The 13769-nt window shown below is 40.0% G+C and overlaps 1 protein-coding gene across 2 annotated transcripts in view; it reads left to right on the top strand.

The window, feature by feature from the left end:
- ZCCHC24 (zinc finger CCHC-type containing 24) overlaps positions 1-13769 on the top strand; it is a 152476-nt gene that overhangs the window by 126865 nt on the left and 11842 nt on the right. For both annotated transcript variants that reach the window (XM_007067262.4, XM_027829499.3), the window contains one exon: positions 4653-4817. In XM_007067262.4, coding sequence (XP_007067324.1) covers positions 4653-4817 — 165 coding nt within the window. The remainder of the gene's footprint in view (positions 1-4652; positions 4818-13769) is intronic.

Below are 13769 nucleotides of genomic sequence, written 5' to 3'. Positions count from 1 at the left end.
AAATTGCTCTCTCTAGTCTTCAGCCTTTCAAAACCAGAAGAACACTATTGCTATCATTCCTGAATTGTTGCTTTAGCCTCTAATTCTTTACCGTCCTGAGAGTCTCAGTACTGTGGCTTTCTGGCATTAGGAACAATACAGGTGAAGGCCATATAGTCATGGCCTGTGATACTATTTTCAAACCTAGTTACAGTCTAACGCTGTTGTTGTCACACAGTTTGTAACTGTACTGATCATGGATTCAAACCATTAGGAAACATTCTGCACAAGCCAGTGAGTAACTTAAAAAAAAGTTGATTAAAAAATGTCCATCTTGGCACCATTCATAATTATTGTACATAGAAACCATTCTTGCAGGACCATACTGGACAACAGCTAGCATCATTCTGTTCTGATTGAGGAGATGGCCTTATGCTACTGTATTTATTCTGACACACTACAGGCTGTGCCATATTCAACATAAGTTATCAAACACTGTTGCATCCTCATTCCCAACCCCTCAAACTGGGTTGTGCTGAACTTAACATGGGTGTGATGTTGCAGTCCATAATGTTTTATGGAAATATGCTTATGAGTGTAAATATAATGTAACTGGAATATGCTTTATGCAAAAGGTCTCTTGTAAGGTATCATAACAAAGCTTATAATCTACTGAGTGTGTTCATCCTATTTGTATGTGTGTATGTATGTATCATTCTTGTATCTGAAGTTAGAAATATAAAGTATAACGCTGAAATACTATTGTAATTATGCAAAGTGTGGGCCATTGATGATTGATGGCTCCCACTGACTAGGACAATTGGTTGTAAATGGCTCTGTTGACTTGCAAGCCTTCCACTGTTCATGTAAACCAGCCCAGGAAGAATGGTGAAATCCATCTGAAACCTGGTGCTTTTCCATTTAGAAGGAGGAGTGGGGATCCAGAGAGACAAAAGATTCCCGCCTTGTGCCAAAGCTATAAAAAGGGGGAGGAAAAGAAAAAGGGGGGTCCCAGTCATGAGAAAGCTCCTGCTTTTCACCTAAGATGCCTGCTGGAACTAACAAGGACTGTACCAGGGGAAAGGATTGGGCCCAGACTAGGAAGGAGTCTAGTCTGTGAAAAAAGCTTATTGGAACATCGCTGAGGGTGAGATTTACCTGTATTCAGTTTCTTAATGTATTAGGCCTAGACTTGTGTGTTTTGTTTTATTTTGCTTGGTAACTTACTTTGTTCTGTCTGTTATTACTTGGAACCACTTAAATCCTACTTTTTATATTTAATAAAATCACTTTTGTTTACTAATTAACCCAGAGTTAATACCTGGGGGAGCAAACAGCTGTGCATATCTCTCTATCAGTGTTATAGAGGGCAGACAATTTATGAGTTTACCCTTTATAAGCTTTATACAGAATAAAAAAGATTTATTTGGAGTTTGGATCCCATTGGGAACTGAAGATAGGTGAGCTGCTGAGCAGTTTTTGGTTAAAGTCTGCAGCTTTGGGGGCATGGACCAGACCTGGGTCTGTGTTGCAGCAGCCTAGCATGTCTGGCTCAACAAGGCAGAGTTCTGGAGTCCCAAGCTGGCAGGGAAAACAGGCTCAGAGGTAATGCCAGCATGTCAGGTGACAGTCCCAAGGGGGTCTCTGTGACCGAACCTGTCACCTGGGTATATCTAGGACTTGGTAGTTGGTGTGGGGAGATCCAAACTGTGTTCAGTACCTCCCATCAGATGTGTGATTAACTCCTGTTAGCATGTGGAGTTGAACGAACTTTCTTACAGCAGATGCAGACCAGCAGGACAACCATTTACAACACCAGCTTGAAGGTGGGGAGCCCAGCTGCATATGACACTTAATACCAAGCAGGGTAACTGTGGTAAAGTGTAGACAGCCTCTGATTCTTCCCTAATACAATCAAGGTTTGCTGGACATTGCAAGGTTTGAAGCAGCAGAATTCCCTTTTGGACACTTGCACTGAGCACAGCTTCCTTCTCCTGTTTAAACTGATATGATTTGAATTGTAGTGCTTCTCAGAATAAAAAACAACTACTACTGGAACTGACTTGACCCAGCCACAACGCAGACAAGTGTTGTTCAGGGTTCCCCACACACCAATACATGTCCATCCTAATCTTCAAGACCATCTACGGTTCTAGTCCTGGACCTTGCTGTAACAGCAATTATGAAATGCACTAGAGTGAATGGTGGTTTCATGATAGAATAAACAGGCATTTAGGATGAGACCATCATATTTTTATATTGTGATGTACCGTACTACTTTATTGGATTACATATAAATTAAGTGTAGTTTTCACTTGTAAATTGCAACAATGGACATAAACAGATTATAATAAAATAGAAAGAATGCTGCACTACATGAAACCTGCAATTGAAAGTTTTCTGTAAATATTTGCAGCATATCAATCACATAGATTCTAGCTACTGGACATTATATATGCATGGTTTGGATACTTAAGGTTATGAATCCCAAGTTTCAGTACGTTTTTAAACTAGAATCTCCATCCATCCATCCAACAATGATACAACAAATTAATGTATTTAGTGAAGGAACAGTTTAGGAGGAGGAAAAAAAGCCATGGAATCCTATAGAGTAATTGATCATATGGATGTACTCTAGTGTGCATGCATTTTTATACTCCTAAATCTTGCTGAGAATACTTAAAACCATCCTAAGTAATAGCGTATTTAACATTGTCACATTTTCGCAATATTGTGACATACAAGAAGGCTTAATATTCAGTCATGTGGAAGAAAACCCACACCAGATCAGAGTTCATCAGCATCTAAGTTCTGCAGGATTTCTACTGATGAGACCAGAAGCAAACAGATTCTGTACACAGCTGAAGTTTTATTTTTACTAAGTACAAATTTTCTTTACTGGGATGTGTGTTGCCTAAAAGCATTCAAGTTACTCTGTGGCTGTTAGAATCCAGAGGATGTTAAGCAACCTTAAAAGGTTACGCAAAAGAGTAAACATTATTATGAGAGGCAGTGATGTAGTTATCAGGCTACACAGAGAAAAACATGTCAGTCCCACAGAGAAAAACATGATTCACTGTTTCCAGGATTTGGGGTAGGAGAATGAAAATCTAAAATGGAAACCATGTGGATCTCAATACTTTCTAGATGATGGGCATTTCAATCATTGCTTTCTGCCCTTCCTTGTGAGTCATGAAATGAAGGAAATTTACTCAGGAGGGTAATCAAGGGAAATAATGTAATTTATGACCTCACATATTAACAGTTATCAGAGAATCCCCCTACGATGCTTTACGCCACTAATTATATTATTTAGAGTGATCTGCCATTGAACAAATCCTAACCAATTTAGCAACTTATTGTGAGAGCCAATTAATTACCTAAAGGATTTCCTTTAGGGGCACTATAAGACAGACTTACAAACAAATACAGACTATCAAACAAAATTGAAAAACTTTCCTAACTACAGCTAGCAAATAAATACAGCAATGGGGAATGGACCAGGGTTTAATAATGGGATATGGAGCCTTTCACTGCTAGGTCTTATTGGAAAATCCCGGGAAGTGGGTGGGCAAGCCCACCAACTGCTAAAGACCCCTCCCCCAGCCTAGCGGGAGGGACCTTTCACTGCTAGGTCCCTCCCGCTTTCACTGCTAGGTCATCTATCCGAATCCCATCCATGGCTCATAGTAAGTTCAGATTACCCACTGCTGACAATTTGCTGGCTAGTATGAAATAAGTCCCAATCCAGTTCCTCATAGATAAATTATGCATTTCAATGTGATAATTGACACCCTTGTTCTTAGAGTCAGAAGAGAGGTCATGAGTCAAATAGGAATGGAAGCCTAACAGCCCTCTGAAGATTGAAGTCCATTTAGGGCACCATCCGTAAGAGCTGCTGGGTGCTCAGTGCTTTTGAAAAAAATAAGGCAATTTATTTAGGTGCCAAAGTTAGGAGCCTAAGTTTAGGCACTCATTTTTGAAACTTCTGTGACAGGTACTGTGTAAGCGCTTAAGGTATATGACATACTTTGAATAAATAATGCTGACTAGCAGTTAAGAGCAGCTATCTGGGAGTTCAGATTCGTGGAGCTTCAGCTTTGCCATGGTCTCATTACATGAATTTGGGTGATTCACTTAGCTTTTGTGCCTCAGTTTACCTGTCAATAAAATGGGAGCAATCCCCTCTCTCTCTCTCTCTCAATTGTTTTGGAAGTGGTCTGGCACCTGTGGATGCAAGGTGCTGAGGCTATGCAAAGTATTATTATTATCGTAACATGGAGGATGCACTGTACAGAAGAATCATAAGTGTGGTTTGGTTTGATTTATTGTTTCCTAAGAGAAAACTGAAGATTGGATTGAAAAGTTGATGGAGTATCATCAAACACTACCCTGCTGTAATGGGATAGATATTGATATCAGATCAGTAACTGCAGAAGATGCTGTACACAGAATTCTAAATGTCCTTTTAATGTCATTTTGGAGCTATCTGGTGAGCCCTGCATCTCTATTAGCTCCCTCAAAACTGGTGAAATTGAAGTTTTGTGTATCACTAACCATTTGTGGGGGTGGGGAGGACTGGGTCCAACTTATATGAACTTCCTGGTTAAATGTTATTTTCTATTGATTTGTTCTCCCATCATTACTACTTATTTTTCCTTTTTGTAATTTAGGCTCGTCCAAAAGGAGAGGGTCTGACCCCGTACCAAGGCAAGAAACGCTGCTTTGGTGAATACAAGTGCCCTAAGTGCAAGAGAAAATGGATGAGTGGAAACTCCTGGGCTAACATGGGACAAGAATGTATCAAGTGTCACATCAATGTTTATCCTCACAAACAGGTAGGGCAGCGTGCCACTGGAGATACAGGCATGGAATCAAGAGAATTCCGATCTGACTTTTAAATCAGGGTAGGCCCAAAATGTAACTTGGGGTAACAGTGTACAGACAGGTCTGATCAGCTGCAGGTTTTTGTTCCTAGTGAACACAAACAAGCGATTTCTATTCATCTAGGAAAGGATTTGCAGCACAAGTGTAAGCAAATATTATCGTGGGTTTTATGCCAAGTTCTAGGCAAGCAAGATTCTGTGTCATAGAGTTTAAGGCCAGAGGGGACCACCGGATCATCTAGTCTGACATCCTTTGCTTGCTGTCTTGACTAGCTTGCCTATCATTGTCTCAGGGTTTCAAAATTTGGGTACCCTTCTTTTCATTGGAAAATGTCTCCAGATCAGAAGTACAGGTCTGTCTCTGTATAGCAACCAGCACAATGGGGTCCCAACCCTGAGTAGGACCTTTAGATGCTATGGTAAAGCATAAAGTTTAACAATAACGGGCCTCCTAATATTAGTGATTCTCCACTCTCTTACACCAATTTTATTCCTGTTTAACTTCACTGGCACCAGTGAAGTTATTCCTGATTTACACCATCGTTAAGGAACATGACATTCTCATTTCCATGTCAATTCATCTGGACAATGTTTTAAGATTAGTGAAGGAGACAAACACATAGATGAGCCCAACATACTATACCCTGGGGTTAACACAGTGACAGTGACACAGTAAAGCAAGACAGCCTGGGTGTAAAGAAAAAGGTGTCTTGCTTTGGTATTAATAAGTGATGCAGCAAGCAAGCAGAGTTGTAGGAAAGAGAGCTTTAGTAAAGATGCTGAGATTCTAGAGACAGCAATAGCAGCCTGGTCCCAACTCATATTTGTGAGCCCCCAGCATCCCGTCAAAATAGCATCCCATGAAAGCCTCCTGAAATGTTACTCTCCTTCACTTCCACTCATCACACTACACTTCCATCCTGTACGAATGCTAGGAGTATGCAACACATAGTCCACTGACAGAGAATTACAGTTTTCAAGTGTGATTAGACACAGATCTAATTTAGAGAAGGGTTGAGAAAATGGAGCTGCAGTGGCAGTGAGATTATATCAAAGCTGCAGAAAGAAATGCTATGAATATTTTCTGATGAAACTTGCGTATGTAGGAAAACCACTCGCCGGACTTGGAAATTAAATTTGCTTGACCCAGTAGAAACGAACACTTAAGTTGGTTAGGGGAGACTGGAAATTCTATATTGTACCTCCCACATTTGAGAATTCAGTTCACACAGGTCTCTTACATGTAAAATCATTTCCTCATGAGCCCAAAACATTGATATTAGAAGATTCTGATTACTTTGATATCGAATAGGATATTGACTATGTAAAAAATACATTGCTAGTGTTCGTGCAGAATTGTTTCCTTATGCAGCCAGACAGAATCCGAGGCTACTCCTGGCCTCATTCTTGGAAGTAAGTCAAGTATGAAAACCACAGTTGACACTGATCAAGATCTAGGATCTAGTTATTCCAATATAATTAGACGTGAAATACTTATTAGAGCAAGTATCCAAAGACGCAACACCACAGTTTCTTACTTTAAGATAGCCAATTTGGAGTAAATGCAAGATACCTCAAGGGGAAACGTGATGGAGATTTTATAATTTTGGGGAACATTTTTGTAAATGGAAAAATGGCAATTATTTAACACACTCCCAGGGAGGTGGTTTGCTGCAGATGTAATTCACATCTTGGCCGAGTCTAAACAAGGCATAGAGCACTGTGTGATACGAAGAGCTATATAAGGTTTAGGCAGAATGTGGAACTATCTAGTGAGGAGAGAAGACATTTCTGTAAAACAAGTAGAACAAGCTAATGACTGTGAATCAGTAAAATTTGAAGAGCAAATCAAATTACCAGCTGTCCAACCATAGTAGAATTGTTCAGACATATGATATATGCAATAGGTAAAAAGGAAAACTGATCCAATACAAATGAGGTTAGACACTCCGCCGTCAGCAGCCTGTGATGTCATGGAAGAGACTCAGGCCCAGTTACACAGGCACAGTCTCTCTGGGCCAGATTTTTAATGGTATTTAGGCATCCAAAGATGCATCTAGGCACCTAATTGGATTTTCAAATCCAAGTTGAGCCTCAGAATTGTTTAAAGAAAAATAGGGAGAGCTCTGGTTCCTAACAAGAGGTTATAAATGACTCGTATGTAAGTGTTTTAAACGCAGAACAAGCAGCAAAAGACAGCTCATGTGGACTGCATCAGTTCAACATGCTTCCTACTATCATCCCCATACATGACTTAGAGTAGTCAGTTGTCAAAGGGGCATCCAGGATATGTGGCAGACTACACATCAGGAAGTGTAATAGGGATTTGAAGCTGTGTAGTGGGTCCTTGATTAAGGTCCTTAATACTTTGTGGACAACAACGTATATCCAGTTACTAATCCTCTGATCCAAATAATCCAATAGTTTTCAAGAGGTTCATAAACAATTTGTTGTTTTATTTTTTTAATTAAAAAATTAGTAAATCTAAACACTTAGGACCTGATTTTTTAAAAAAACCCATATTCCAAGGCTGTGATCTAAATGTGCATTCTATCTGCACACACAGTTACTATGTTCGAACGTACAAATCAGCAGTTTGCAAATGGTCAGTCAGTCACCTAAAAGGCAAATGTGAGTACACTTGTGACTGGCTCTGGGCTGTTGAAAATTGAGCCCTAAGAATTTTAACACATTTCCATACAAGTAGATACTGAACAGGCCATGAAATACAGACAGAAAAATGTTTTTATGGCTGTAGGACTATTCAGTTGCTTTTTATTATTTAATTGCTTGCATACACACACACACACACTAAAATACCACTGTTATAAATAGTTTCACATTATTAAACCCATCTTAAGTTTGGTCTGCTGATTCAAAAACCAGGACTGAGAGCTAGTATTTTGGAATTTCATTGTTGGCTCAGACACCAATCTACTGCGTGATTTTGGGCAAGGAACTAAAACTTTTTTGTGCCTCAGTTTCCTGATCTGCTTACCTCCTACAAACGTTGTTAGGCTTAAATTAATTAAATATTGGCAAAGTGCATTAGGATCTGTGGACTACATGGGATACATAGAACAACTTGTAGGATACATAGAACGATGCAAGCGATACATAGAACACCGGACCCTGAAGCCAGGTTTTGTCCTTTTCTTCCTTCCTGGTCCAGTTCTTGTTTTTAAAATAGCGTGAGATTTATAAATCACCATATTTGATGGAGTTGAAGAAGCCTCTCCTCATGCCAAAGCATATGGACCTGTAATCACAGCTGTCATTTTTTTATCTTTGCTATGCCATTTTGATAGAGGGGTCATCATCTTAATAAAATTGTGAAGGGATTAAAGTGATCTGCAGTTTCAGTAGCTTTGCAAGTGCTTTCAGTCTTCATGCTTCAAGACATAAGCAGATAGAGCGAGGATGAAATCTGTTCCTCCTCCCATGGGGCAATTAGGTTCAGTGGGCCTGAACCTGTGCTCATTGAAGTCAGTGAGAAAATTCCTATTGACTTCAACAGTGTAGGATCAGAGTAATATAAGGGATTTGTGCGGTGCTCTGAATCATTTAACATTGGCCATGTCTACACTGAAGTAAAACGCCCACAGCTGACCCTGTGTCAGCTAACTCAGGCTCGCAAGGCTTGGGCTGTGGGGCTATAAAATTGCAATGTAGGCATTTGGGCTCAGACTGGAGCCTGGACTCTGAGACCCCAAGGGTGGGGAGGGTCCCCGAGCCGAGCGCCTACACTGCAATGTTATAACCCCACAGCCCTAGCCCAAGTCAGCTGGCGTGGCAGTGTAGACATTCTCTACAAGACACAGACTACTGGGCTGAACTACTTGGGAAATTCTCTTGTGAAATTAGAGCTGGATGGATAATGGATTTTTCAGTTCACTGGCAATTTCAAAAGATCATTTGGGTCAAACCAAAAATGATTTTTGTCTAATGTTTCAGCTAATCAAAAGGGCAAAAAATATCATTTCAGTTCAAACAAAACATTTTGTTCCACCCAAAATCAAATGTCTCATTTCAATTTAAAGCAAGTTATTACATTTTAAATTTTTTAAAAATAAATCGAAAGGAAATTTGAAAATCAAAAATAATTTTGAATGCTAAAATCAAAAATGTTTCTTCTGGAAAATGTCAGAACAAAATGTTTCTTTTTGGGGGGGGGCACTTTGACTGAAACAATTCACTAAGATTAATACAAATTCATGAAATGTTTCAGTGTCACTGAAGCTGCATTTTTTGCTGGAAAATGTTTCAGTCGAAAAATTTCACTCAGTTCTAGTCCAAGTACTTTGTGGTATTACTGGGTACGTCCCCTATTCAAAGTGTGCTGTGCAAATGCTAGTTTATTCAAGTAGAGGAACCAAATTTACTATACTCCAGCGTCTGTTCTTTCACTGAAAAGTCACCACACTTCAAAATGTCATTCGAGGGATACATCCCTATCACTCAGAATTCCCTTTTTTAAGAAGAAGGTATGCAGCAAGCCTTAATAGCACCAGCTGTTTGGAGTCAACATCCAGAGGTACTGGCCCATAAAGGAAAAATAATGGCCAGTGCTCTGCTTCAGTCAGTATTTGTCTTTTAAAAAAAATAAATTGTTGTTGTTGACAAGATTGTTGATGATGCAAGAATCTCAGTATCCGTTCAATGCTTCTTATCTGCAGTATGGGTTTAGCATCCTAACCCCCTGCTCATTCCTATCACTACCACTTGTTAAATGTTTGATTGTGACCTATAATGGAAAAGGGCATCTTGACATGAACATAATTAAAAGCTCAAAGGGCCATATCTTCAACTGGTGATATAGCCATATTAGCATAGTCTCATTAAAATAAGAGCATAGTCTCATTAATCAACGTACACCAGCTGAGGACCTGGCCTGAAAGTAGTTACACAAAATCACTCCTAACTTCCATTAGTTGGAACAGAAGAATGCTATACTGGGTCAGACAATGTCCTGTCTTCTGACAGTGGCCGGTGCCAGATGCTTCAGAGGGAATGAAAAGAACAGGGCATTTTCGAGTACTCCATCCCGTTGTCCAGTATACCAGCTTCTGCCAGTCAGAGATTTATGGGTTGAATCCCTGACCACCCTGGTGAACAGCCATTGATGGACCTATCCTCCATAAACTTACCTAGCTCTTTTTTTAACTCAGTTGTAGTTTTGTCCTTCACAACATCCACTGGCAGCAAGTTCCAAAGATTGACTATGCATTGTATGAAGAAGCACTTTTGTTTGCAAAAAGAAAAGGAGTACTTGTGGCACCTTAGAGACTAACCAATTTATTTGAGCATAAGCTCCTTTCTTTTGTTTGTTTTAAACCTGATGCCTACTCTTTTCATCGGGTCACCCCTAGTTCTTGTGTTATGTGAAGTGTAAATAACACTTCCTTATACACTTTCTCCACACCATTCATGATCTTATAGACCTCCATCATATCTCCTGTTAGTTGTCTCTTTTCTAAGATGAGCAGTTCTAGTCTTTTTAATCTCTCCTTATATGGAAGTTGTTCATTTTGTTGCCTTTTTCTTTACCTTTTCCATTACGAATGTATCTGTTTTGCGATGGAAAGATGAGAACTGCTTGCAGAATTCAACGTGTGGAGGTACCCTGGATTTATATAGTGGCACTGTGAAATTTTGTCTTATTTTCTATCCCTTTCCTAGTGTCAAATACAATCTAGTTGTTCTCAACTTCAAAGCTTGTTACGACTGTTCCCACCTACATTTCTCTTCTTCCATCCCCTCTGCTCCAGTGCCGCTGCTTGTTTCATATGCTCCGCAGTCTCTTTTTGTCTTCTCCCATGCACACGTTTCAGCATTTAGTCCTTTCTGCTTGGAACAGCCACAATTCCATGGGTTGGCCACCTGCTCTTTGTTTCTTACAACCCATTGAGTTCCAATGCCAGCTGCCCACAGAGAAGGTCTCCATTCAGTCTTGCACTGTTATTTCACATACCTATCTGTCCCAATTAGATTTGAATCTCTTTGGGGCAGGATAAGTCTTCTCAATGTTTTTATATCACTGTGTACAAATAAGGCATTCGAGCTCTGTAAAAGAACGGATGGAAGAATTTGTGTAGTAGAAGGTGTTGCCGATGCTCCCCAAATAATAAATTATTATGAATTATCACACACAGTTTGGTTGGATCTAGGCAGTGTCAAAGCTTGTCACAGGTGATGTCGCTTCTTTTGATGGTTTCTTTTTGCTTTGTGTGAAGCTCCCCATGTCTTAGGATTTTCACTCCTCAGTTGTTTCACTGCTGGTCCTCCACTCCTCCTTCCTGTGCTGCTGCCATGAAATCCCTATGGACCATCACAGGAGAGCTGGGACATGGGGCAGCATGAGAGGCTTGTGTGGCGCAAACCTCACCACGGAAAATCAATACAACGTATCACACTGACAGAGCCCACCCTGACACTGCTCCAGAGGATTTCCTGGACTGTCACTCGAATTCTGTTTTTGAAAAAATATTAAAATTGCCTTTTTACATAAGAAGGTAGTTGTAAAGCAAATTTCCCAGAGGCACTTGATCCTGCCTTCTCTTCTTGCTAGTGCATTGGATTTTGCTGCCATTTATGTTGCTTGTCATAGTGCTCCAGCAGTAAACCCAGTCCTCACAGCCGCTCATTTGGCATTCTTGGCAGAATCACAGTCCAGATGCCACGCTCTGAATATTCATTTTCTCCCCTTATCCTCTTGTAGTGGCATCTGTGTCCATGGTTTCTTCCTGGTTGGCCTCCTATCAAGCCATGTCTTTGACCTTCTGGCTTGTTCCATTGCTGTCTATGCAACCAGCTGTTGCACTGGTACCGAATCAGCCAGCTGGTTACTGACTTGTCTTGTTGGATACCATTTTCTTCCAGATGTTAGGAATTTACTCCCTTGGACCGAAAATAAATTTATTGTGTAAACAAATTCTCCATGGAATCCAGGCTATTGCTTGTATGGATCACCCAAAAAAAGGTAATTTTGTCAGTGGGGTTAACTTTACTCTTTACTCTAAGGGCATGAAGTCAGGAGTAAAATTGCTCATGAGTAAGCTGCCTTGATCTAGCTGAAAAGAAATGTAGGAAGCTGGAAAAAAGTACCATCAAATGACATTTTGAACCAGAATTACTTTTCTGACCATAGCAGCATCTTAATTCCACAGTTGTCAAGAGATAGCAGTGGAATAACATTAATCAACATATAGCCGTACTGACCCAATAGGGCATTAACACAGCCAGAACCACATCTCACCTTAGTTGTGCTAACATATGGCCTAACAGCATACTAATGTTCTGTTTTCCATACACAAAGAGTAACCAGATACTTCCAATCTGAATGACTTATTTCAGCAAGGAACAAGAACAAGAATTAAAGTAACCATCAGAGAGCACAGTGTGTGTATATATCACTCCAAATTAACAGGCTACATCAGCTCTGCCTCACAAAATGCCATTTCGGTTTTGCACACAGCAGTCTTTTGTTATTGTTTAACATTTTTATTGTGGTACTTCCTAAAGGACACAACTAAGTTGGGCTCCATTTGCTAGGCACTGTACAAACTGTACAAACATACAATCGCCTCAAAGAGTTTACTTCTACTAACGTAATGGTGCAATCCAGTGAAAATAAGACTATTATTCCAAATCTACTTAGAACATAAGAAAGGCCATACTGGGTCAGACCAAAGGTCCATCCAGCCCAGTATCCTGTCTACCAGCAGTGGCCAGTGCCAGGTGCTCCAGAGGGAGTGAATCTAACAAGTAATGATCAGTGATCTCTCTCCTGCCATCCATCTCCACCATCTGACAAACAGAGGCTAGGAACACCATTCCTTACCCATCCTGGCTAATAGCCATTAGTGGACTTAACCTCCATGAATTTATCCAGTTCTCTTTTAAACCCTGTTATAGTCCTAGCCTTCACAACCTCCTCAGGCAAGGAGTTCCACAGGTTGATTGTGCGCTGAGAGAAGAACTTCCTTTTATTTGTTTTAAACCTGCTGTCCATTAATTTCATTACTTGTACCATTAAAAATGTGTCACCCTAATGGGAATGCATAATTAAACACAGGAGAACATTTTTTATCTGTTAGTAGAAATGCAGAATTATGTCAGCTATATACAAACTGCCGTTCTCATTAATATTACTTAAACTTCTGATACAATTGATCATTCTTATTTCCTTTTGGTTTAGCACAACACTTCATAATTTCATTCTCGGGGCTAAATTCATTACTGCATAACAAGACTGATGGAGATGTACCACATGGGCAAAACGTAGACTGACACCACAGACACAATGTGTATACTCTGCATAAGATTATTAATTGCATTTAAAGTTCATATAGGAACTGCTGTCTTTGAACAGGCCAATGATCTGACAATGGCTAATGCTGGATCCTTCAGAGAAAAGCAAGAACAAAACCTATAATTAATTATATACTTGTAATACCAGTATCATGGGGGAAATTTCTGACCACTTGAGGATCGCAAACCCTTGTAATTGTTATCCTATCTGGTGTAATTTTAGAGTCTATTTTAATTCATACATGTCTAATCCTTTATTTAAACCATGCTAATCTATTTACCTCATTAAGACCTTGAAACAATCCCATGGGTTAATTACATGCTGTTTGTTCACTTGCATTTGAATTTCATTAAATTCCCCTTTATTATGATCCAGGGCCTGGCTGGCCTTCTCTCTCTGTCCTCTTATTATTTCACAGCTCTCCTCCGCATATCAGCTTGTTCTCCCTTCCAAACAAGGTAATTTTAGGCTTAAAAATACAACTCTAAGAACAGGGCAGGTCATTCCAGTCCATGGTACAACTTGTCAGGGGGGAAGTGAACTTCCATGAGGACCCTCATGTGGAGATTCCCTCACGCTATCCCATGAGAATG

The sequence above is a fragment of the Chelonia mydas genome, chromosome 7 (genome assembly GCF_015237465.2).
Source record: "Chelonia mydas isolate rCheMyd1 chromosome 7, rCheMyd1.pri.v2, whole genome shotgun sequence".
Lineage (NCBI taxonomy): Eukaryota > Metazoa > Chordata > Testudines > Cheloniidae > Chelonia > Chelonia mydas.
Note: the sequence above shows the minus strand (reverse complement) of the source record. Positions and strands in the feature narration are given on the sequence as shown.